Raw genomic sequence first — 24869 nt, 5'->3', positions numbered from 1 at the left:
TTCCTCTTAGCTCTGGTCTTATTGCCCCCCACCTCCCAATCCTTCTCTCATCTCTTTAGCCAAGAAGAATCTTGTATCTCATCGGTTTCTGCTTCTCCCTTCTCTCTATTCATTCTCTACTCTTATCCCCTCTATGTGTCCAAATTCTTCCACATTACATAAAAAAGCAATTTGCTCTCCATGGATCCTTTCCCCAAACTTTCCACCAGGTGCCCAACAGGCAAAAGAACTTTTATTTAATATAATTCATCGTCTTTAGAAGAAAATTGTGATTACATATGGCATACTTTTCCCAATGTATGTAATGTTTCTAGATATTGAATGGAAGTGTCAGAAAAACCCTGTTCTTAATGGGTGTGAATATATCTCTAAAATGGCTATCATCAAAAAGACAAAAATAACTGAGGGTGGTAAGGATGCTTTGAAAGGGCACCACTAAAACACTGTTAGCGGGATTATAAATGGTACAGCCCACCATAGGAAACAGTATGGAGTTTCCTCAAACAACTAAAAATAGATCTAATATATAATCTTTCTTTTGAATACATACTGCTGGGTATGTATTCAAAAGAAAGAAAATCAGTATACTGGAAAGGTACATTGACATACTTTGTAGTATAAACTCATGCTTATTTCGGCAGTAGTCACAGTAGTCAAGATATGAAGTCAACTTAAGTGTTGATCAACGGATGAATGGATAAAGAAAATGAGTCACGTATACACAATGGAGTACTATCTGGCCATTAAAAAGAAGAAACCCCTGTCAATGGCATCGACATGGATGAAAATGGAGGTTATTATGTTGAGTGAAATAAGCCAGGCACAGGAAGACAAACTCTGCATGTTCTCACCCATTTTTGGATGCTAAAGAAGGTGATCTCGTGGAGGTAAAGAATAGAGTGATAGATACCAGGGACTTGGAAGGGTGGAAAAGGGTGAATAAAGAGACTGGTTAATGGGTGCAAAAATACAGTTAGATGGAAGAAGTTCTGGTGTTGAAGAGCACAGTAGGATGACTCCAGTTAACAACAATTTAGGATATATTTCCAAATAGCTAGAATTATAAATATTTCCAACACAAAGAAATGATACGTATTTGAGATGACGGATATCCTAATTACCATAATTTGATCATTACACATTGGATGCACATATCGAAACGTCACATGCACCCCAGAAATATGTAGTTATTATGTAGCAATTTAAAATCTTGATGTAAAGACATTCCCCCAAAATTTCAATGCTGCCTGAAAAAAATTATGTGAATTCGTCGTCCGCTTCACATTCATCTAACCATTAATATTGTGTTTTTTAAATTCATCTTGTCTCTCTAATTCTCACAGTTTTCTTAAATATTGGCATTATATGCCCTATTTTACAGTTAAAGAATTGGTATTCTGAAAGGTGGAGCAGCTTGCCCAGGGCACACAGCTACTAGGAGGGGAGCCATTATATAGGACCCCTATACTGAGCCCGGAACTCTTTTCATGAGCCCCCATGCGTCCTCAGCATGGGTGAATTTACTTCATCCTTAGCAGAGAGCAGAAGCGGAATAGAATGTGGCCAGTATTCATAAGCTCTGACCCAGGAGGAGAGGAGCAGCAGAGAGCCTGAGTTTGGTAGGTGGGAACTGAGGACTGCTACACACCGTCCTGGGCAGCCAGGAGTAACAGGGCGGCATGGACCTGGGCCTTAGAGATAGGATAAAGCCCAAGACAAGATGTGTGTTGGTGACAGGGCCAGCTTTTACAGGATCTCCCATTACCCGCCTTTTTTTTTTTTTGAGACGGAGTTTCATTCTTGTTACCCAGGCTGGAGTGCAGTGGCGCGATCTCGGCTCACCGCAACCTCCGCCTCCTGGGTTCAGGCAATTCTCCTGCCTCAGCCTCTTGAGTAACTGGGATTACAGGCACGCACCACCATGCCCAGCTAATTTTTTGTATTTTTAGTAGAGACGGGGTTTCACCATGTTGACCAGGATGGTCTTGATCGCTTGACCTCGTGATCCACCTGCCTCGGCCTCCCAAAGTGTTGGTATTACAGGCGTGAGCCACCACGCCCGGCCCTTTTTCTTTTCTGATTAAGGAACTTGCTGTAGATGAGATGGTTGAGGCCAATGCAGGTCAAAAAAATACCAAACAAGCTAGACCACGGATGCAACACTTGTGGATCACAAAACAGCCTCCTGTGGCACAGGGGAGAGCAGTCGTTTGAATCAGAGCTCAGTGAGTGAAATCAGTAACAAAGTGCTTCTCAGGAGAAATCTCATTTTCAAGAGCAGATTTTGACATGATTCAAACTTGGAACATCTGACAGTGGGGGCCTACAGAACATTCTCCAGGGCCTAGTTGTTGTAAACCACAGGTAGGTCCAGGGCTTTTTGGGAAGCTGTGAAAAGATCCCGAGTCATTTGCACTCAGTACTTGATGAGCAAAGGCAGCCCTGTCAGAGGCAATGATATCAGCCAGTGTGAAGGACACCTGTGCAAATGGGCGGGTCCACCCCATCCTGGTGATGGAAAGGGATGTTTTGTTCGGTGGTCTGTGCACACATGTACTTTGTTGCAGCTTCTGTTGGCAAAATCACTTTCTGATTTCTGCATTCTTCCTTTGATCTTGCCCAGGAAGAACTCGCCCTCCAAGCATGAAAATTTCTGCCATTTACTGAAAACCTATGTGCCAGGTACTTCTATGGTGTACCCCTACGAAGTAAATAGTATCAGTCTTCTTTCCAGCTGAGAACTCTCACCTCTGGAAACAGGATGGGACTTGCTCCGATACTGCACAGCTAAGTCAGTGATGCCCACAGTGATGCCCACTTGACCAGCCCCAAAGCCTGAACACAACAGAGTTTCAGGGCTGTGCATCCCTGGGATGGTTGTGAATGGCACTGCCTGGCCCACATACATGCAAATAAGGGCATAAAACTGGTACTTCGGCATACCAGGAAATTTCTCTCACTCTGAGTGTTTCCAGACCTGCTCACAGGTATACAGGGAGACCAGGAGAGCCTCAAGAGGCCCAAAGCCTGTGTCGAATTCTCTTCCAGAAGCCCCCTGAAGAGGCCTCACGCATCTATGGATTAGACAGACTAGACCACACACTCCTGGAGTGCTCAAGCATACCTGGAAGATGTTCAGTAAATGCTGCCTATTCCTGTCCTCGCCATTTCCCATGTGTGACATGTTGGCCTACAGCTACCATGGGTGTCTTGGAATTCTCTTGAAGCTGGCCTGGGGTGCAGAGTTCATCGCACTCCCACTAGGGTTGTAGCCAGATGCACTAAGCACTTACTTCTCACCAGCCATGCTGCTTTGTAGTTTGGATACACCCTCTATTTGAGTGCTTCTAGAAGTGCTATGGAGCAGATATTACCATTACCCCAACAGAAAGGAGCTACTTGGGAGGCTGAGGTGGGAAGATCACTTGAACCCAGGGGGTCGACACTGCAGTGAGCTGTGATTGCACCACTGCACTCCAGCCTGGATGAAAAAGTGAGACCGTGTCTCAAAAAAAAAAGACACTGAAGGGGGGAAAGTTACATCATTGGTCTAATACATTACTCAGAAATAAACAGTAGATATGAGGTGTAAACATGAGCCTTTCGGTCTTCACAATCTGGGTTCCTAAGCAGTCCTTTAGTTAGCCTCCCTTGGATGTCTCTGGAATTTCTCTAGGCCCTACCCCTCAGGTGATCCTAGTGACCTGAGTGAGGGACTGAGGCAGCAGCACCTTAGACTCAGAGGAAGTCACAGATTCATGGGTGACACAAGATACCCAATGATATCCTCAGTATCGGGCTAGGGGCATAACTAGGGAAACACTCTGACCTGTGCTCTCTCTGCTGCAGGTCTGAGAATTGTATCCCCCTCAGTACTTGTAAGACCAATGCCTGCACAAGGAATCTTCAAATCATAAAAATGGGTATTTCCTACATCCTGGAAAGGATGCTTCTCTAAAACTTTACCTGCTACTCCAAATGCTATTTTTTTAATTGCTAACAATTTATATAGCTTCCATAATGTTTCAAAATCTGTAAATAAGCTCCCTCAGAGCCCAAGCAGAGAGAAGCAGAATCACATGACCTCCCACACTTATCTAAACTGTGGTACTTTGGCCCTGTCCCCTTATCTTGTCTGAGAATGGCATATGACTTTGTTGTATCCTATTTTAGAGCGAAGCATTTAGGTTATATGTTTTTTACCTATGATCTGGTTCCAATTTTTTTTTCCCCCTCAGAAAGAAAGTGTTCAGTTCTCTTCTTCAGAGCAGAAAATCACTCTCTTAACAATGAACAAATCATCCACAGGTAGGAACTGTAAATGCACTTTGAAATTCTGGAGAAAAAAGATGCATTGTGCACAGGCAGCCTAGCAAATATGAACTGATTAATTCTAACCCACGTTCTTTCTCATTAGATCTAAAATCCCACCATGCTAACTGCCCATTCTTTTCTGCATTGCTTACCTTCTGCACACCAAATGAAACACCTTGACCCTTCAAGGAATAACCCAGCTTCTCCAGAGGAAAGATATTATTCGACCAGAATATTCTTTAACAACAAAATAAGGAGCACAACCTCACCATATAGAGCTGTTTAAAACAAGACTAAATAATTTCTGAATGTAATGGGCTGCTGATCAAATTGTTAAAGGGTTGTGTGCTTGTGGCTTAGTTTTTTTTTTTTTTTTCTTTTTTCTTCTCCGTTTTAGCTTTAGTTTTGTTTTGTTTTGCAAGAACGAAAGGGGAAGGGCCTCCTAACCAGCCCAACAGCTCAGTTCCGGCAAGGCTCGAGGCTCCCGTGGTTTGTGGTCACTGACTTCAGCCAGGGAGCACGGAAGCCGCTGCCACTGTGCAATTCGGGTTTGTTTTTTTTTTTTTCTTAATGCTGCAGTTTTTAGCTCAGCAGAACTGCACACCAGGGACTCTTCCCCAGCTCTTCGTGTGTGGCTCTCTCAGGGTCCCACAAGAGCAAGCTGTGGGTCTGTGAGTGTTTATGCGTGCTTTTATTCACGTCACACTTACTGAAAAGCATGTATGTGAGAGGGTAGGGTGTGTGTCAAAGAGAGGACAGACCAGTTGATTCTGCGGCCTCAACTCCAGTATCCCTCAGCTGGTAGCTTCTGGAGCCAGGTGATCACTGGGGGTGCATTGCTCAGAGATGCAGTCCCACTGGAAAATCTTCATGGTGGTGCCTCTATTCTTTCTTCCTCTCCTTCAGTCCTCGGCCTCTCCACCCTACGAAGACCAGTCCAGGCTCAGCCACTCGAATGGCCACACCTGTGTAGGTATGTAAATAAATATTTTTGTATTTTTGTATGTATATAGACATAACAATGGGGTCCAATACTTTGCTTGCATAATCAATCGCATGTTTGATGATATCAAGAGTTGTAAGATTCCAAGTAAGGTACCAGTAACCTCACTGACGTCAAAAAGTGTGGAGTCTAAGGGCTGACATTGACACTACATACATCTATGTGAATAAAGAGTGTATGAGTTTAAATTGGGCATAAAACTCTTCCGCCTCATTGGTGATTGGAATTTTTGCTTCGTGTATAGGCAACTATTATTTCAGGCTATTTTAACCTGAAATTTTACTGCTTTTCATGGGCTTTGACCTCAGACAGACACATGGGAGTTTGAATCACTGCCCACCTCCTACTCTTCTCTCCCATTTCTTACTGGCTGGGAAACCTGAAGCAATGTACTTAACCCTCTCGAAGCTTCTGTGCCCTTATTGGTGAACTGAAGCTAATAAGACCCACCTCATAGGGGTATCGTGAAAATTGTGACCGTGCATGTAAGTTTGCGGCATTTGCACACAGTAAGGACTCAACCATCTCAGCTTTCTTCTGTCTCTCAGAGAATCCAAATTCGGCTATCACCTGGAAACACTGAGCACTGATATGGTTTTTTGGCTTATCTTTTAATGAACTGTTTTATTTCCAAGGTTTTTTTTGTTTGTTTGTTTGTTTGGATGACAGTAGGAAGTAAGGCAAGATTGTTGATATTCACATTGTAGCTCCCATAACATGGGAATTCTCCTAACAGTGGTGGCATTTAGATGGTGCAGTCCGTAAAGCCACATAGACTCAGAACTCCAAGTAGTAAGTAATTGCTCGATGAGCAGACCTCAAATAGAATCCTAGTTTGAGAAGCCAGGAAAAGAACTGGAGGATAAGTTTGGAGGCCACATGCTGCAAATGGAAAATCTTGACACAGACTCTGACACTTAATTTTTTCTGAAGACGAATTAGTTCTACTTCCTCAAAATCATGACCTCAGGTCATTGTACATGTTAGGAGATCCACCTTGACTTTCAAAGTCTTGTTTTAATTAAGACCCAGATTCCCTGAGACCCTATTTTCCAGAGACCTAGAAGCAGAGGTGTGTGGCTCTTTGAATCATGCCTGGGAGAGCATCCTCACCCAGCATTTGGTTTCCTTAAATAATTATTTACCACCCTTTCATTTTTCTCAAAACAAAATCCTAATGCCTTCAAATGGACATACACTTGAGAAAAGCTCAGATGAAATGAGTTTTACTTCTGGGTTTGTTGCAAACTAAATGTTTGAGTTTGGGCGAGCTGTCAAACCTAAGATCCTCGTACCTTCGCGTCAGTAAAATGGACAGGAGACACTCACTCCTTTCACTGCCCTGTTCTCAATGAGGTCATAGGGAGTGAAAAGAGGTGTTGGGGGGATTTCAGGATGGGGTTGTTCTGGTTTTCTACTGCTGCATCAAAAATTACAATAATAACCATTTTGTTGTATTATGATTTTATGGGTCAAAAATTTGTTCAGATCTGGCTGGCAATTCTTCTCCTTGTAGAAGTGACTGAGGTTAGGAGATGGTATTCACATGGTGGACTGATGGATCTGGGACTGACAAAAACAGTTTCACTCACATGTTTGGCACCTTGGGGGCGAGGGAATGACTATACAGCTGGCTCGTCTAGGAGTGCCATCAGAGTGCCCACATATGGCAGTCTTGGGTAGTAGGCCTTCTTCCTCGGCAGCCTAGGAATCCCAGAGAGAGCTCCAAAAGACAGGAGCCAGACGTTGCCAGTCTTTCAAACTTTGAGTCCAGAAACAAGCACAGTGTCGCTTGCCATGCTCCATTGCTCAAAGTATTCACAGGTTCCTCCACCCAGACTCAAAGGTAGGGGGTGCGGACCCCTTCTTGTGATAGAGAGGGTCAAGAAACATGTGGTCATCTCCATGATTCACAGAGGTTCACTTTGGCTGCCCACACAAATTCTCATGGCCCCAGGAGCTTGGAGACTCTGTTGTTCATTAGGTTTGAAGGTGCTTTAGCACCCATTTTCCCAGCAACTCATAACTTCTTCTGGCTAACTCTGCCTGGGTGACTTAATCGCCTGTTGTCATAACAGCAAGAAAGGTGGGTGCAGGAGGACTCCAGCCTTGCGGTGAACACTTTCTGAGCCCTGCATGTGTGCTAAGACAGGTGCTGAAGGCAGTGCAACTTGGTGCATCGCTGTTGGAAGTTGGCTTTTTGGGGAGACAGGATTAGATGTATGTGTGCAGGGGGGTCTATTGAGGAGTGCTCTTGGTGAAAAGATTGGCAAGAGAGGAAGGCAGTGGGGTTGGCAGGGAGAAGGCGGGCTGTGCTGCAGCCATAGAAGGCCTAGGGGATCCCACTGAGAGCTCTGGGACTAAAATAGCTCTTCAGGGTTGTCCTGAAGTTGGTCCAGGTCTTCGAATTCCCACATCAAACAGTCCCAGGATGTGACCTAACCCCAAAGGAGAGCTGTAATTTTGAGACATCTCTCATTGCTGGTGGCAAATCTGGCGACGGACTGACTGATGTTAGCATCATCCTTCAGACCAAGGGCTCCAGAAGCTGGGGAGCAAGTGTCTCCTGATAGGGAATCCTGGGTTGTACCTACTGAAAGGGCTGCATGTGGAAAGTGTCTCAGAAAGCAGTGAGGTCCCCTCTCTCACAGCTGGTGGGAAGAGGAAGAAGTATGTGGAAGAGGGGACAGAAGAGAAGGATTGTTGATTGGAATTCTTCTAACTCTACATTTGTTACCAACACCCTAACAACTTTCTGACAAAAAGCAGGATTACATGCCTTCAAACCCTCCATCAGAAAGGCGGTCCCCAAACATTTCCATGCGCTCATTCCTCACGTGGCCACTGCATATGCAAGACCCTGTGCTCAGAGCCAAGGATGAACAGATGAAGGAGAAGAAGGACTTTTAGAATGTCTGTCTTCAGGAAATTCACTGTCCAGCTTAGAGGAAAACGAGAACCTGGAGCCTTGTAAAGATTACGGTCCTTTAAAATGAATGTTGAACTGGGCCCTTAGTGCCCTTGATAATAATACCCTTCCTCTAACTCTTCAAACTGCCGGTGCCAGAGCCAGCAGAGCCCCAGGACGTGCAGGGCAGAGACTCACGGCTTGGAAGTGGGCACTGTGGACTTCATAAAGCCGCAGGGGAAAGGTGAAGTAATGGCCTCGACGAAAGGGAAAAGAGTGTTTAAAACTTTAGAATTTTAGAAACATTTCTACCTGAATACTGCTGGTCGGAGAAGGAAGCCTCGGTTACCCCAAAGATTCTGTTGCATTCACTTGCTTGCTGAAAGGCCCCGGGCCATAAAAACCTTTCTGAGCAAAGGTTGATTAGGCAGCTGGATTTCTGATCACCCCAACTTGAGCAAGAATGACTCATGTATTTTTTAATAAAGACAAGGTCCTGCTGTATCACCCAGGCCACAGTGCAGTGGTGCGATTATAGCACACTGCAGCCTCGACAGCCCAGGCTCTAGTGACCCTCCCACCCCAGCCTCCCACGTAGCTGGGACTACTGGTATATGCCACTATGCCTGCCTAATTGTTCTATTTGTATTTTTGCGGAGACAGGAACTCACTATATGGTACAGATTGGTCTCAAACTTCTGGGCTCTAGCAATCTGTCCACCTCAGCCTCCCAAAGGCTGAGATTATAAGCATGAGACACTGTGTCCAGCCCTCTTCATTTTTGTTCATTGTCAGCTGTCTTTCAGTTGCCATTCCAACACAAATTCTTACCTTGATCATAAAAGGATACCCTTGCCTTGACGTATAAGATCACAATAACGTCAAATATTTGTATCACCTTCCCAACTCATGGAAGAAGTTCTTCCTTCCTATTTTCCTCAAGGTCAACCAAATTAGGTGGGTTTCATCCGTTTTTATGAAGATTATTGTTGAGTAATCATATTTGTTTCTTACTCATAAAGTTTGTTGTGTATAAAGAAATGATGTTTTGCAAAAATGAACACGTCTTATTATTGATTCTGCAACATTTGAAAAGTGGCAGACAGAGGCGCAGCCTGTTGAAGCATATTGAACTGCATTTGCTCAGTGTTCAGGTGGGACGTACTGCTCAGTGCTGACGAACACAGTTCTGTATCTGTTGGTACCTTCCATCTTGTCTCTGAGTTGAACGTGGACCGATTGGAGTGACGCCTTGAGAAAGTCACTACAACCAAGTGCTCTTCAGCCACTCAAATCACACTTGCAAGTTAATAGTTATAATAATTGCCAACATTTATTGGACACTGACTGTGTGATGAGCCGTCTTCCAAAAGGTTTACGTGTATTCCCATTTAGCCATTACAGTGACCTTATGAAGTCTGTATTATCATTATCCTCATTCGGTGGGTGAAAAACAATGACAGAAATAAGTAACTTGTTTAAGGTTACCTGGCTGGTTAAAGCTTGGCTTATTCCTTACTTTAATTGGGATTATGTTATTATCGAAGTGATTAAATCAGGGTAATATACTTCCCCATATTGTTTTAAGTAACAGTTTTATTGAGAAATGTAATTCACATATCATAAGCTTCACCCTTGCTTAAAAGTGGCGTTTAGTATATTCACGAGTTGTGCGTTGATCATCAATATCTAATTCCAGAATACTTCATTGCGCCCCTCGAAAAATCCAGTTCTCTTAACAGTGATTCCCCATTTCCTTCTCTCTATAACCCCTGGAAATTACCAATCTACTTTCTGTCTCTATAAGCCTGTCACATAAATAGGATAATATAAGACATGGCCTATTGCTACAGGCCTTTTTGACTTAGCATGATGTTTTCAAGGTCCATTCATGTTGTAGCATGCATCAACCTTCTTTCTCCTTACAGCTGAATAATATTCCATTATATGGACATACCTGGTTATTTATTCATTGTTAATGGACGTTTGAGTTGTTTTCACTTATCGGTGGTGATGAATAATTCTTCTGTGAACATTCATGTTGTGTGGACATGTGTTTGCATTTCTCTTGGGCTAAAAGGATACCCTTGCCTTGATTTATAAGATCATAATAACATAAAATATTTGTATCACCTTTCCAACTCCCAATTCCACCTAGGGGTGGAATTTCTAGGGCATATGGGAATTCCATCTTTGACATTTTGAGAAACTGCCAGACTCTTTTCCAAACAGCTGCACCATTTTACATTTCTACCGGAGGTGGATGAAAGTTGTCACTTCTCCACCTTCATGCCAACACTGAGTTATTCATCTTTTTGCCTGTCACCATCACAGTAGCTGTGGAATGAGACCTCATTTTTGGTTTTAATTTGCATTTCTCAAATGATAATGATGTTAGCATGCTTTCATGTGCTCGGTGATCACCTGTATATCTTCTTTGAAAAAAGGTTCTATTCAAATCTTTTGCCCCTTTTTAAATGACTTTTTGTTGTTGAATTGTAAAAATTCTTTGCATATTCTAGACACAAGTCTCTTTTCAAAGATATAATTCACAACTATTTTCTCAAATTCTGTTTCCTTCCCCCACTTTCATAATGACGTCCTTTCAAGAACAAAATTTAGTAGTTTTGAAGGAGTCCAGTGTATCTATTTTCTTCTTTCATCTCTTGTTTTTCTGGTGCCATATCTAAGACCTATATTTTAAAACCATTGCTGCAGCGATTAGATTTCTCTTGTCATATGCCTGTTCCTTTATCTTATTCCCCAGACACAGAGTTCCTCACCACCAATATGGGAACCAGGAGTGATACTCCTGGGGTTGCAAATAACAAGAATCAACTTAAACTAGGCTAAGCATAAAAAAAAAGAGAGGGAAAATTTGCTTGTGAGAATTCTAAGAGTGAATTTTAGAATCAAAAGGAAAAAACAGGCTTGAAAATTAAGCTAGGAAACAAAAAATGTTGGCTGCCAGGTACCCAGAGAGTTCTCTCTCCTGGCACCTTGCCCTGCCACGTACCCAGAGAGTTCTCTCTCCTGGCACCTTGCCCTGCCAGGAACCCAGAGAGTTCTCTCTCCTGGCACCTTGCCGTGCCAGGAACCCAGAGAGTTCTCTCTCCTGGCACCTTGCCCTGCCAGGAACCCAGAGAGTTCTCTCTCCTGGCACCTTGCCCTGCCAGGAACCCAAAGAGTTCTCTCTCCTGGCACCTTGCCCTGCCAGGAACCCAGAGAGTTCTCTCTCCTGGCACCTTGCCGTGCCAGGAACCCAGAGAGTTCTCTCTCCTGGCACCTTGCCCTGCCAGGAACCCAGAGAGTTCTCTCTCCTGGCACCTTGCCCTGCCAGGAACCCAGAGAGTTCTCTCTCCTGGCACCTTGCCGTGCCAGGAACCCAGAGAGTTCACTCTCCTGGTGCCTCTCCGCTGCCTCCATCTCTATCCCTACAGACCAGCTGGTTTAATGCTCTCCACCCTTTGGCCAGCTAGTGGCTCCCACAAGCCCTGCGTTTGTATGCTGTAGTTCAGCTCACAGAGGTGAGTTCACCTTCTGGTGGCCAGTCCCAACTTCCCAGCAGAGAGACTGAGCTAAATCTTTAGTCCACTGAATAAGCGACAGGTGGGAGTGGGGAGAGCTCGAGGTACAGATATGGCTGCCACGCTCATGGAGTGAGGGGATAGCTCTCACCAAAGCAGGGTATTGTTGTGACTGGGGAGATACTCCAAAAGGAACCCCCCCAGAAGTTACTGAACTATTGAGCCTACATCCCCATCACAAACAACCCCTGCTTCAGTCCCAAGGAGCAGCCCTACAGTGGGGAACCAACAGGAAGACTGGAGGACGTGGTCATGACTCTATTCCCAGAGCAGAATGAAGCTGTGGAAAGCCCCAAGCTCCCCGCCCCAGTTCACCGTGTTCGTTAGCACTGAGCAGTACGTCCCATTTGAACACTGAGCAAATGCAGTTCAACTATGCTTGAACGGGCTGTGCCACTCTCTGCCACTTTTCAAATGTTGCAGAATCAAAAATAAGTGCTCATTTTTGCAAAACATCATTTCTTTATATGGGTGATTTAGGGGGAAAGTAATCCTTATGTTTCTAAGTCATCGACATTTAAATTAATTCACTGAATGTTGACTTTTTGAAAAGCACTGATTGGTACTCAGGAAGCTTTTTAAAAGGTTAAGAAAAAGGCTGACTTTTTCCCTTATTCACATTTGGTTAAATATAGAGTGCCTCAGTGTCAGGTTGTAATCCCCTCTCCTCACCTGCATACCACACACAGAGTGGTCCAAGATGACTTCACAGTTTGATTGATGAAAAGACAGAGGTGGCCTCATGATTTCAAGCCAATGTGAGCAATAAAATAAGTATCACTGACAAAAATAGGAAGGATTTAGACATAGCCAGCAGAAGGTTGAAAATTTATTATCACAACTTAGATACACAGAAATTTCATGCTCTCTATTTCTCTATAACTGAACGCTTGTTCATAAGACACTGTTTTGGCTGATAGCAGAAAACATTTCATCTTGCCATTTATATGGTTAATTTAGTCTCCTTGGGATAACTCAGCTTCTCCTCTTCCTTCCCGCCTCTGAGAGGGTTGATCTCAGTTCTCCAGGAGGACACAGTCATCACTCTGATGTTCTTTGGAGGTAGCCTCTGTCCTCAGCCCTAAGAGTGCCAGCAATTGACACTTTGGGGCTGGTGGGGTTCATGGTCTTGGTTCAGCTGTGCAATGTGGACGGGGCCCTACATGTGACCCACCACACGTTCCACCCTCACAGGCCAGGCAGATCCTTGGGTCTAGCTGCCCTCTGCACGTGCCCTTCATGGTGGCATTCCCGTACACTCTCTCTTCTCCATAATCCTCTACCTTTATTTTTAAATTAGCAATGCATTTAACCCCAACCTTAGCACAAATGGTAGGTTTCTGATCATCTGAATTTTCCACCACCCATCTGCCTTTCTCTTTCCTGGATTCTCTGAGGTCAAAACCTGAAGAGAAAGACCACAGAGACACTCTGAGAAGGGTCTGTGACTTTGGGGAATGGTCACACAGTGAGCAAAACCCAAAGGATCCATGATGCCAGCATGCTGTACTTCCGGAAGAAAGAAGGAAAAAAAGGTTTTTTTGGTAAATGTATTAATACTGTGGGCAAGAATATAGAACATTTTTAATGTGTATATGAAAAAGGGAAAAAAAGAGAAAGTTATAAAGCATTAAGCAGAGTAAAATCCCCACGAAGTTAAAATGTGCCCACCTCTCTATTGACAGAGCTATTTTCCTAGATAGAATGATCACCGAAATGTTCATAGTGATTATATGGCTATCTTTAAATGGAGATGTTACTAGTGATTTATATTTTCTTCTCAGTGCGCTTCTGAATTTTCCACACTTTCTATAACGTCCTTGTGGAAGCAATAGCAAAAGGCATAGGGTTAAGATCTGCAGAGCGTGAGGCTCTCGGGTTCTATCACTCTGTACAGATGTGACATTGGGGACATAGCTTCACCCTTGGCACCACCTCACTCCCCTCATCTGCAAAATGAGAATTACACAGGGGGATGTGAACAGCCCATCACTTAGAACTGTGCTTGTTAAATAGCAAGTACACAAAAGGGTTGTGATTATTCTTTTGAAAATCAAGAAAGAAATGTACAGAAATTGTGCTTTAGAAGTCTTGAAATTAAACCTATTGTAAGGCGTAAAGTCCTGAATAACTGAACAATTTCATGCCAATCTGCATCTTATGTAAATACAAATTCTCAAATCTTGGGTGTTTTAAGGGAAGAATCATTTATAAAGAAAGATTTCACAGTGTATTAGCTTTCCATTGCTCTGTGATAAATTGCCAAGCACTTATCAGCTTAAATCAACACAAGTGTATTATCTCACAGTTTCTGCACTTCAGAAGTCTGGACACAGCATAATTGGGTTCTCTGCTCAGAGTTTTACAAGGCTGAAGTCAAAGTGTTGGCCAGGGCTTCGGTCTGATTTGAGACTAAGGTCCTCTTGCAAGTTCACTGGTTGTTGGCAGAATACAGTTCCTTGCAGTTGCTGGACTGAGGTCCCATTTGCTTCCCAGCCATCAGCTAGGGATCACACCCAATAACTAGAGGCTGCTCCTCTTCCTAGGGAGTTAGTAGCATAGCTATTTCTTTCTTTTGAAACCAGCTGGAGAAACTCTACATCTAAAGGGCTCCATGATTATGCCTGGCCCATCTAGGAAACTTGTGATTAACCCAAAATAAACTGATTGGAGTCCTTAATTACACATGCAGAATCTTTTCTGTCATTGTCGTATCACAGAATATAACCATGGAAGTGATACCCAGTCATATCCATAGGTTCTGCCCTTATTCAGAATAGGGAATTCAATAAGGTGTTCACCTGGAGGCAGAAATACTATTATTCTACCTTCTACACACAGAAATGCTTTAAAAAGACCAACAACAAAAAAGCCTTCAGACTGAACACTCAGAATATCACAGAAGAGAATGTATGTGACTTAGTTCCAAAGTGATTCGCCAAATAGACATGAACACATAATGGAAACCAGTAGATGGAGATTAAGTTGCAGACGGAAGAAGTTTTTTGGGGTTTGGATTTGTTGATCGTTTTTTGTTTTTTATGTGCCAGCTATTCTGCATGGACTTCACACCCTGTAAACTTGGAAAGAACACAGATCACTCCAGTGTCGTACCATTTTGCTTATAAAACAGTTGTTTTCCAGTGTTAGGAAAATCCGTGCCTGAATGTTGCTTTGGAAAAAAAACGATCTGTCTTTTAAAATGACTCCTGCAATTTAACAAAATGCAAATGTAATTAGAGAAGTCTAACTTGACCTTTGTTTTATTCAACCTAAAACCCCCAGGCTCCTTATAAAAATAAGTACAAAAGAGAATTCTGATGATGATTGCATGAAGGTGTCAGAGGTTCCTCTGTGCAAAAGACCAAGTATAAAACTGGAAAAAACTGTCACAAGTGTCTCAGTGCGCAGGAAATCTTTTTTTTTCCTAAGTGTTTCACTTCCTTTATTTTTAAATTTTTTTATTGTATTTTAGGTTTTGGGGTACATGTGCAGAACATGAATGATAGTTGCATAGGTACACACATGGCAGTGTGTTTTGCTTCCTTTCTCCCCTTTACCCACATTTGGCATTTCTCTCCAGGCTATCCCTCCCAGCTCCCCCCCTCCACTGGTCCCTCCCCTATTCCCCCCAATAGACCCCAGTGTGTAGTTTTCCCTTCCCTGTGTCCATGTGTTCTCATTTTTCATCACCCGCCTATGAGTGAGAATATGCAGTATTTCATTTTCTGTTCTTGTGTCAGTTTGCTGAGAATGATGTTCTCCAGATTCATCCATGTCCCTACAAAGGACACGAACTCATCATCAGTGACATTCAATGAATTGAGAAATGTTTATTTTTGAAAAAATGCATGAACTTTAAGGAGAGCAACGAGACTGTGGCCTCCTTGCCTGGGGCTGTTCTATCTACCCTGCCCTCGGCTTGGTTAGTAAGAACTTAGGTTTATCACTGTGGAACTGGCTGCAAAAACCAGAAAGTTTATTGCTAATGGGACAGATGACTTAACCGAGGTGTGAAGGTCCATGGCTTTCCTGGCCAGAATTGATGGAGTCTGCTGGAATTAACGAGCAGAACCTACAGCTTTGCTAGCTCAAGGTTTGGTCCCAGATGAAGCAATGGCAATCAGCCGGAAGTTTAACAAAAAGATCCTGGAAACAGTCTGGAGAAGAGCATCACAGAAGGGCTGAGATAAGCTATATTCCTAATTGATTGGGAAACCATGCATGTGCAGGGGGAGACTTAAAAGAATTCAGCAGAAAGTGAAAGCGGACAGGTCTGGAGAACTGTCTGCAACTTTGAATATATTCCCTAACTCACATGTGGATCAATCAACAAACAGTGATACCTTTTTTTACTTGAACAGTTAGAGACCTTATAAGCGTGAGGTGTTTCAGCACAAGTTGCTCAATGACTCTAAGCTACGTGGACACTGATCCTTAGAAAGCCAGGCTAATGGTCAGACGCTGTGGCTCACGCCTGGAATCCCAGCACTTTGGAAGGCCAAGGTGGGTGGATCATGAGGTCAGGAGTTCGAGACTCAGCCTGGTCAATATGGTGAAACCCCATCTCTACTAAAAATACAAAAATTAGCTAGGTGTGGTGGCGAGACCCTGCAGTCCCAGCTACTTGGGAGGCTGAGGCAGAAGAATTGCTTGAACTTGGGAGGCAGAGGTTGCAGTGAGCTGAGATTGCACCACTGCACTCCAGCCTGGGCAACAGAGAAAGACTCCATCTCAAAAAAAAAAAATTGGGCTAATAAATGAGCAGAGATATCAGAAATTCTATTTTCCAGGGGAAACAGATCTGCAGTTGAAGCCAGGAAAACTTACTAGAAAAGAAGAGCCAACAACCCTCAGAAGAATAAAAATAAAAACAATTCATTGTTAAATGTATTATTTAAAACTTTCAGTTTTCAACAAAAAAATAGTAGATGTATAAAGAAACAGAAAACAGAGATCCATACTTAGGGAAATGCAGGCAATAGAAAGGGCTGAGCAAATTAAAGACCTCAAAGTGGGCCGGGTGCAGTGGCTCACGCCTGTAATCCCAGCACTTTGGGAGGCCGAGGCAGGTGGATCACCAGGTCAAGAGATCGAGACCATCCTGGTCAACATGGTGAAACCCCGTCTCTACTAAAAATACAAAAAAATTAGCTGGGCATGGTGGCGTGTGCCTGTAATCCCAGCTACTCAGGAGGCTGAGGGGCAGGAGAATTGCCTGAACCCAGGAGGCGGAGGTTGCGGTGAGCCGAGATGGCGCCATTGCACTCCAGCCTGGGTAACAAGAGCGAAACTCTGTCCCCCCCCCAAAAAAAAGACTTCAAAGTGCTGTGATGGGGATAGCGATAGAATTAAACACAACCGTAGTGAGAGAATTAAAGGAAAACGTGACAGTGTTCAGTGTTCAGCAAACAGAGAAAACTTCCGTGGAGGTATCAAATTATAATACAGATCCAAACAGAAATTCGGGACTTAAAAATCAATAATTGAAATTTGAAATGTACTAGATGGGCTCAACAGGAAATTTGAGTTCAAAGAAGAAAGAATCAATATAAATAATCCTAACCAAAGAATGGAGAAAATAAAGCTTGAATAAAAATGAGCAGAGCCTCAAAAACATGTAGTGTGATGTCCAGTATCTCAACATTTATAAAACAGGAGTGCCAGGAGAGGAGAGAGCAAAGGGGGAGTAAAAAGTCTTTGGAAAGGTAATGGCTAGCACCTTTCTTAAAATGAGAAAAAGACCAGGTGCGGTGGCTCACAGCGTTTTGAGAGGCTGAGGTGGAAGGATCACTTGAGTCCCAGAGTTCAAGACAAACCTAAGCAACGTAACAAGACTCCATCTCTGAAAACAATGAAAATTACCCCAGGGTGGTGATGCGTGCCAACCTACTCCAGAGGCCGAGGTGGGAGGATCGCTTCAGCCTGGGAGGTCAACATTGCAGTTCCTTATGATCACACCACTGCACTCCAGCCTGGGCGACAGAAAATAACCTGTCTGTTTAAAAAAAAAAACAGCCTACAGATCCAAGAATCTCAAGAAACTCCAAATACACTAACACAAGTAAACCTTGATACCTTATGGTCAAACTCAAACTTCTGAAAACCAAATACGACATAAAAATCTTGAAAGCACAAACAGAAAAATGACATCACTTACAGGAAAACAGTCACATGACTAATGTCTAAACTTTCTTCAGAACTTTGGAGGCCGTAAGGTACTAAAACAACACACAGCCTCACTTCTTTCAATTGTGCTTCATTCTATTAGACTTTGCAGACACTGCATTTTTTACAAATAGGACGTTTGTGGCAACCCTATGCCATGCAAGTCTGTCAGCACCATTTTCCAGCAGCATGTGCTCACTTCATGTCTCTGCGTCACATTTTGGTAATTCTTGAACTCCCGACCTCAGGTGATCTGCCCGCCTTGGCCTCCAAAGTGCTTGGATTACAGGCGTGAGCCACCACGCCCGGCCAAACATTTTGGTAATTCTCAGAACATTTCAAACTTTCTCATTATCATTATATCTGTGGTGTTGCTCTGTGTTTAGTCATCTTTGATATTACTATTGTAATTGTTTTGGGGTGCCACGAACCACACGCATATAAAACAGCAACCTTAATTGATAAATGTGTGTGTTCTGACTGTCCCACCAACCAGCTATTTCCCCATCTCTGCCCCTCTCCACTGTCCTCCCAATTCCCTGAGACCTAATAATATCAACATTAAGCCAGTAACCCTACAATGGCCTCTAACAGTTCAAGTGAAAGAAAGAATCACATATTTCTCACTTTAAATCAAAAGCCAGAAATTATTACGCTTAGTGAGAGGCATGTCAAAAGCCAAGATAAGCCTAAGCTAGGTCCCTTGTCAAACAGCCAAGTGATAATTATTAAAAAAAAAAAGGAAAAGGAAAAGGAAAGCTATTGAAAAATATTAAACGCACTATTTCAGTAAACACACCAATGATAAGAAAGTGAAACACCCTTATCGTTGATGTGGAGAAAACTTTCGTGGTTTAGACAGAACATCAAACCACCCATGATATTCCCCTAAGCCAAAGCCTAATCCAGAGCAAGATCCTAGCTCTTTTCAATTCTGTGAAGGCTAAGAGAGGTGAAGAAGCTGAACGAAAAGTATAAAACTACCAGAGGTTGCTTTATGAGGTTTTAAAAAAGACGCTATCTCTATAACATAAAAGTGCAAGGTGAAAGAACACATGCTGATGTAGAACCTACAGCAAGTTGTCCAGAAAATCTAGCTAAGATCATTGATGACAGTAGCTACATTAGGCAAAAGATTGTTAATGCAGACAAAATTGCCTTCTATTAGAAGATGTCATCTGTACGACTTTCATAGCTAGAGAGGAGAAGTCAATACTTAGCTTTAAAGCTCCAAAGGACAAGCTGACTCTCTTGTTAGGGACCAACGCAGCTAGTGACCTTAAGTTGAAGCAAATGCTTGTTTACCATTCTGAAAATCCCAGGGCCCTTAAAGATTTTGCTAAATCTATTCTGCTTGTATGCTAGAAATGGAACAATAAAATGTAGATAACGGCACATTTGTTTGTAACATGGTTTACTGTATATTTTTAGCTCACTGTTGAGAACTACTGTTCAGAAAGAAGATTTATTTCAAAATATTACTCCTTATTGACAGTGCACCTGGCCATCCAAGAGTGCTGATACAGAGGAGCAGGGGGAGTCATGTTATTTCCATGTCTCTAACACAACATCTATTCTGCAGCTCATGAATCAAGGAGTCATTCTGACTTTCAAGTCTTATTATTTAAGGAGTACATTACATAAGGTAATACATTACAGAAGTATAATACATTACAGCTGCCATAGGCACTTATTCCTCTGATGAATCTGGGAAAAGTAAATTGAAAATGTTCTGGAAAGGACTTACCTTTAGATGCCATGAAGAACATTCTGGGAGGAGGTCAAAATATCAGCATTAAGAAAAGTTTGGCCAACATTGATTCCAACCCCCATGAATGATTTTGAAGGGATCAGGACTTCAGTGGAGAAACTGCAGGTGTGATGTAAATGGCAAGAGAACTCGAATGAGAAGAGAAGCCTGAAGATGTGACTGAGTTGCTGCCATCTCATGAGTAAAATCTGAGTGGATGAGGAGTTGCTTCTTATGACTGAGCAAATAAAGTGGTTTCTTGAAGTGAAATCTACTCTGAAGATGCTGTGAACGTTGCTGAAATGGTGATGAAGGATTTAGAACATTTCATAAACTTGGCTAATAAAGCAGCAACAGGGTTTTAGAGGATTGACTCTGGCTTTGAAAAGTTTTACTGTGGGCAAAATGCTATCAAACAGCATTGCCTACTACAGAAAAATCTTCCATGAAGGGGAGAGTCAATCAATGTGTCAAACTTTATTGTCTTATTTTAAGACATTGCTGCAGCCACCCCAACCTTCAGCAACCACCATCCTGATCAGTCAACAGCCATCCACATTGAGGCAAGACCCTCCACCAGCAAAAACATGACTCGCTGAAGGCTCAGATGATCACTAGCAATTTTTACCAGTAAAGTCTTTTTAAAATCAAGATATGTACATGTTTAAGACAAAATGCTAGTGCACATTTAATAGACAACAGTATAGTGTAAAGATAACTCATAAGCACTAGAAAACCAAAAAATTCATGTGACTATTGAGATATTTGCTTTATCGTGGTGGTCTGGAAGTGAATGTCTCTAGGATATACCCATATTTAAAATGCTGAGAGGAAGAAAAGTTTTCAACCAAGAGCTTTGAATCCTGTTAAAATATTATTCAAAAATGAAGGGGAAATAAACACATTCCCAGATAAACCAAACTGAGAAAATGCGTTGCTGGCAGACATGCCACACAAGAAATGCTAAAAAAAGAAGTCCTTCAGAAAGAAAGAAAGCAGCACTACATGGTAACTTGCATCCCTGGGAAAAAATAAAAAGCACTAGGAATGTAAATATGTAGATAAATATAAAATAATAGTATTTATGTGTATGCACATGCAAACACTTTTTAAAATTTATTTGTAAATAAAAATTTGTTTAAGGCAATAATTGTAACACTACAATTGTATTTATAATGCTTATAGATATCAAATGTATGACAAAAATAGCCCAAATACGAGTTGAGGATGAAGCAATATTAGAGGAAAGTTGTGATCTCTTACCACAATTAAATCAGTATTCACTTAAAATACATTATGGTAAGGGAAAGATGCACATTGTAATCTCAGTAACCACTAGGAATATGAACGTCTAAACAAAAAATTACTTTAAAAAATTACCAGAGGAAGTAAAACAGTACAAAAAATACTTGTTTCCAACAAAAAAGATAGTAAACAAGGAAAGAAGAGCAAAGAAACAACCCGAGAGGCCCAGAAATAGCTGCCGTATGAAAATGACGTTATATGTGAATGAACCGCACACTTCAAAGGGCAAGATGTTTAGACTAGATTAAAAGGCAACATCTAAGTATACTCTGTTTGCTAGAGACAACCTTTAGACTCAGACGCACAACAGATTGAAAATAAAAGGATGGAAAGACATATATCATAAAAATAGTAACTGTAAGAGAATAGGGATAAATGTATTAGTACAAGAAAATGCACTTAAAGATGTAGAATAAATCCCAAAACAAAAAGGTGTATGTCTTAAGGGGCCATGATATCAAGAAAGAAATAATAATTATAATAATTATTATATTTTGTATTAATATAATAATAGTTATCAATGTTAAGTGTATCAATAATACATTGATATTATATAATTGGTAATAATATATTTATAATTATATCAATAATAATAATCAATGTAAACTATATATATGAACTTAATTTAAAAGCCCCCAAATACTGAAAGATCTGGAAAGAAAACAGACAATGTAACAATGGACTTGAAAATTTCAACACTCCTATCTTCTTAATCAATAGAATTGAACAAAAAGTATGTAAAGATATAGAAGACCTGAATAACACAGCTAACTTGATCTACCTAACATCTATAGAACACTCCATTCGATGACAAAAAAGCATTCATGGACCATTCTCCAGATTGACCATGTGTTATGCAATAAATCAAGTATCAATTCATTTTTAAAAATGGAAATCACATAAATAAATCTCAAATTAAATTAGAAATCAACACTAGGAAAAGGTTGGGAAATACCACAATATGTGGAAGCAATACAACACACCTCCTTAAAGAAAACCTTCAAAGGTCTCTGACAATTCAACAGAATAGCCCTAAATAATTCCATTTAAAAGTGGCAAAGGACATGAATAGACGTTTTTCAAAATAAGACATACAAATGGCCAAGAAGCATATTAAAAAATGTTAAACATCACCAATCTTCAGAGAAATGAAAATGAGAGCTGCAATGGTATATCATTTTATATCAGTTAGAATGGCTATTGTTAAATAGTCAAAACATAACTGATGTTGGCAAGGATATAGGAAGAAAGGGAACACTTACACACTGTCGCTGGGAATGCAGTTAGTACAACCTCTACGGAAAACACTGTGAAGATTTCTCAAAAAACTAAAAATAGAACTACCAGTCAACCCAGCAATCCCATAACTGGGCATCTACCCAAAGAAGAAGAAATCGGTGTATCAAAAGACACCTGCTCATATGTTTATGTTTATTGCAGCACTATTCACAATAGCAAAGATATGGAATTAAGTGTCCATCAATGGACCATTGTATAAAGAAAGCATGATGTGTATATAAGTGTATAAATATATAATAAAAAACTATTCAGCCATAAAAAAGAATGAAATCATGTCTTTTGCAACAACATAGATGGAACTGGAGGCCATTATCTTAAGTGAAACAACTCAGAAACAGAAAGTCAGACACCACATATTTTCACATATAAGTGGGAGCTAATACTGTATACACATGAACGTAGAGTGCGGAATAATTATGACTGGTGACGTGAAGGAAGGGAAGGGGTGAGGAAAGAGAAATTACTTCATGGGTTCAGTGTACACTATTTGGGTGATGGTTACCCGAAAAGCCCAGACTTCACCACTACGCAATATACACATGTAATAAAACAGCACTTACACTTCTTACATTTAAACAAATATTTTTAAAGGAAAGATAAAAATGAGCAAAAGAAAAAAAATCAAAGGAAAAATAGAAAATAGGTATAAATCCATGCATTTAAAGCCAATTCCATTTTTTGGAACATACAACAGGGAAAGCGCAGTCTCTTCACTAAGTGGTATGGGAAACTGGGCGTCGATAGGCACAGGAATGAAACTGGACCCTTATCTTTTACCATACACAAAAATAAAATCAAAAGGGATTAGAAACTTAAATCTAAGACATGAAACTACAAAACTACTACAGGAAAACATCAGGGAAAAGCTCCAGGACATTGGTCTGAGCAATGAATTTTTGTGTGTAAGACTTCAAAAGCACAGGCAACAGAAAGAAAATTAGAAAAATGAGATTACATCCAGCTAAAAACCTTCTGCACAGAAAAGAAACAATTGACAAAGTGACTCAATAACCCTCAGAATGGGAGAAAATATTCACAAACTATCCATCCAATAAGGGATTGATAACAAGAATATATAAGGAGCTCAAACAGCTCAGTAGCAAAAAAAAAAAAGAAAGAAAAGTAAAGAAAATCCAATTTTAAAATGGGCAAATGGTTTGACTAGACATTTCTCAACCGAAGACACGCATGGACAAGTAGATGAAAAAAATGCTCAAGATCATTAATCATTAGAGAAATGCAAACCAAAACTGCAATGAGATCTGATCTCACCCCAGTTAAAAAGACAGGGAATCCTGCCTGCTGGCAAGGATGTGGAGAAAGGGGAACCCTTGTTGGTGGGAACGTAAATTAATGCAGCTACTGTGGAAAACGGTAGGAAAGTTCCTCAAAAAAACGGAAAATACAACTACCATGTTATTAAGCGATTCCACTGCTGTGTCTATACCTGAAAGGAAGAAAATCAATATGCTGAAGCAGTATCTGCACATGTTTACTGCAGCGGTATTGACATGCCCATCGATGGATGAACAGATAAAGAAAACATGGTATCATATACAATTGAATATTATCCAGCCGTAATAGAGAATGAAAGCCTGTCATTTGCAGCAACATGGATGCAACTTGAGGTTACTATGTTAAGTAAAGTAAGCCAAGCACAGAAAGACAAATATTGCATATTCTTGCTTATATATGAGCTAAAAAAAAATAGATCTTATAAAGAGAGAGTAGCAGTGGTTAGCAGACACCAGGAAGAACAGGGGGAGGGGAGAATGAGGAGAGGTTGATTAATGGGTGCAAATATATACCTAGATAGAAGAAATAATACCCAGTGTTCAATAGATTAGTAGAGTGACTAGAGTTTACAATAATCTATTCTGCATTTCAAAATAGTTAGAAGACAATGATTCAAATGTGTCTAGCATAAAGAAATGACAAATGTTTAAGATGATAGATATCCCAGTTATACTGGTTTGAACTTTAAACGTTATAAAATTGTGTTAATAATCACAGGTGCCCTGAAAATATGTATATCTATTATGTATCTATAAAAACATAGTAAAACTATTTGAAAATTAGAAAATAGTTTGGCCTAACTGAAAATGGACACATAATATATTAAAGTCTACTGAATGCAGCTAAAGCGGTGCTTATGGAAAAATTTATAACTTTAAACATTCATATTAAAAACAAAAACCTAAAAATTAGTAATACAAGTTCTCACCTCAAGAAGCCAGAAAACAAAGACTCCAAAGCCAAACTGTGTGGAATGAAGGAAATAATAAAGATCAGAGCAGAAATTGGTAAAATAGGAAACAGGAATACAACAGAGAGAATCAATGAAACTAAAATATAGTCCTTTTGAAATAATCAATAAAATTGATAAACCTTTAGCTGGACCATTTAGAAAGGAGAGAAAACACATCATCAAAGTCAGGAATAAAACAGCAGGGGACATAATTGTAGACCCAAAGGAAATTAAAAGGATTATAAGGGAAGATCATAAACAATTTTGTGCCAAGAAGGTAGACGGAG

The 24869-nt window shown here is 41.1% G+C and overlaps 1 protein-coding gene and 1 long non-coding RNA gene across 3 annotated transcripts in view; one reads left to right on the top strand and one right to left on the bottom strand.

The window, feature by feature from the left end:
• Window positions 1-1343: 1343 nt before the first annotated feature.
• On the bottom strand, window positions 1344-22357 carry LOC100894421 (uncharacterized). Its single transcript, XR_013523820.1, has 3 exons — window positions 22298-22357; window positions 12485-12592; window positions 1344-5279 (listed from the first exon to the last, which is right to left on the bottom strand). It is a non-coding gene; the product is annotated as an uncharacterized LOC100894421 (long non-coding RNA).
• Window positions 4922-24869, top strand: part of AOAH (acyloxyacyl hydrolase) — a 204316-nt gene continuing 184368 nt past the window's right edge. For both annotated transcript variants that reach the window (XM_035253176.3, XM_035253177.3), the window contains exon 1: window positions 4922-5287. In XM_035253176.3, coding sequence (XP_035109067.1) covers window positions 5161-5287 — 127 coding nt within the window. In that variant the 5' untranslated portion in view covers window positions 4922-5160. The remainder of the gene's footprint in view (window positions 5288-24869) is intronic.

Source organism: Callithrix jacchus, chromosome 11, assembly GCF_049354715.1.
Source record: "Callithrix jacchus isolate 240 chromosome 11, calJac240_pri, whole genome shotgun sequence".
Taxonomy (NCBI): Eukaryota; Metazoa; Chordata; class Mammalia; order Primates; family Cebidae; genus Callithrix; species Callithrix jacchus.
The sequence above is the reverse complement of the archived record's forward strand: the minus strand, read 5'-3'. Positions and strand labels throughout refer to the sequence as shown.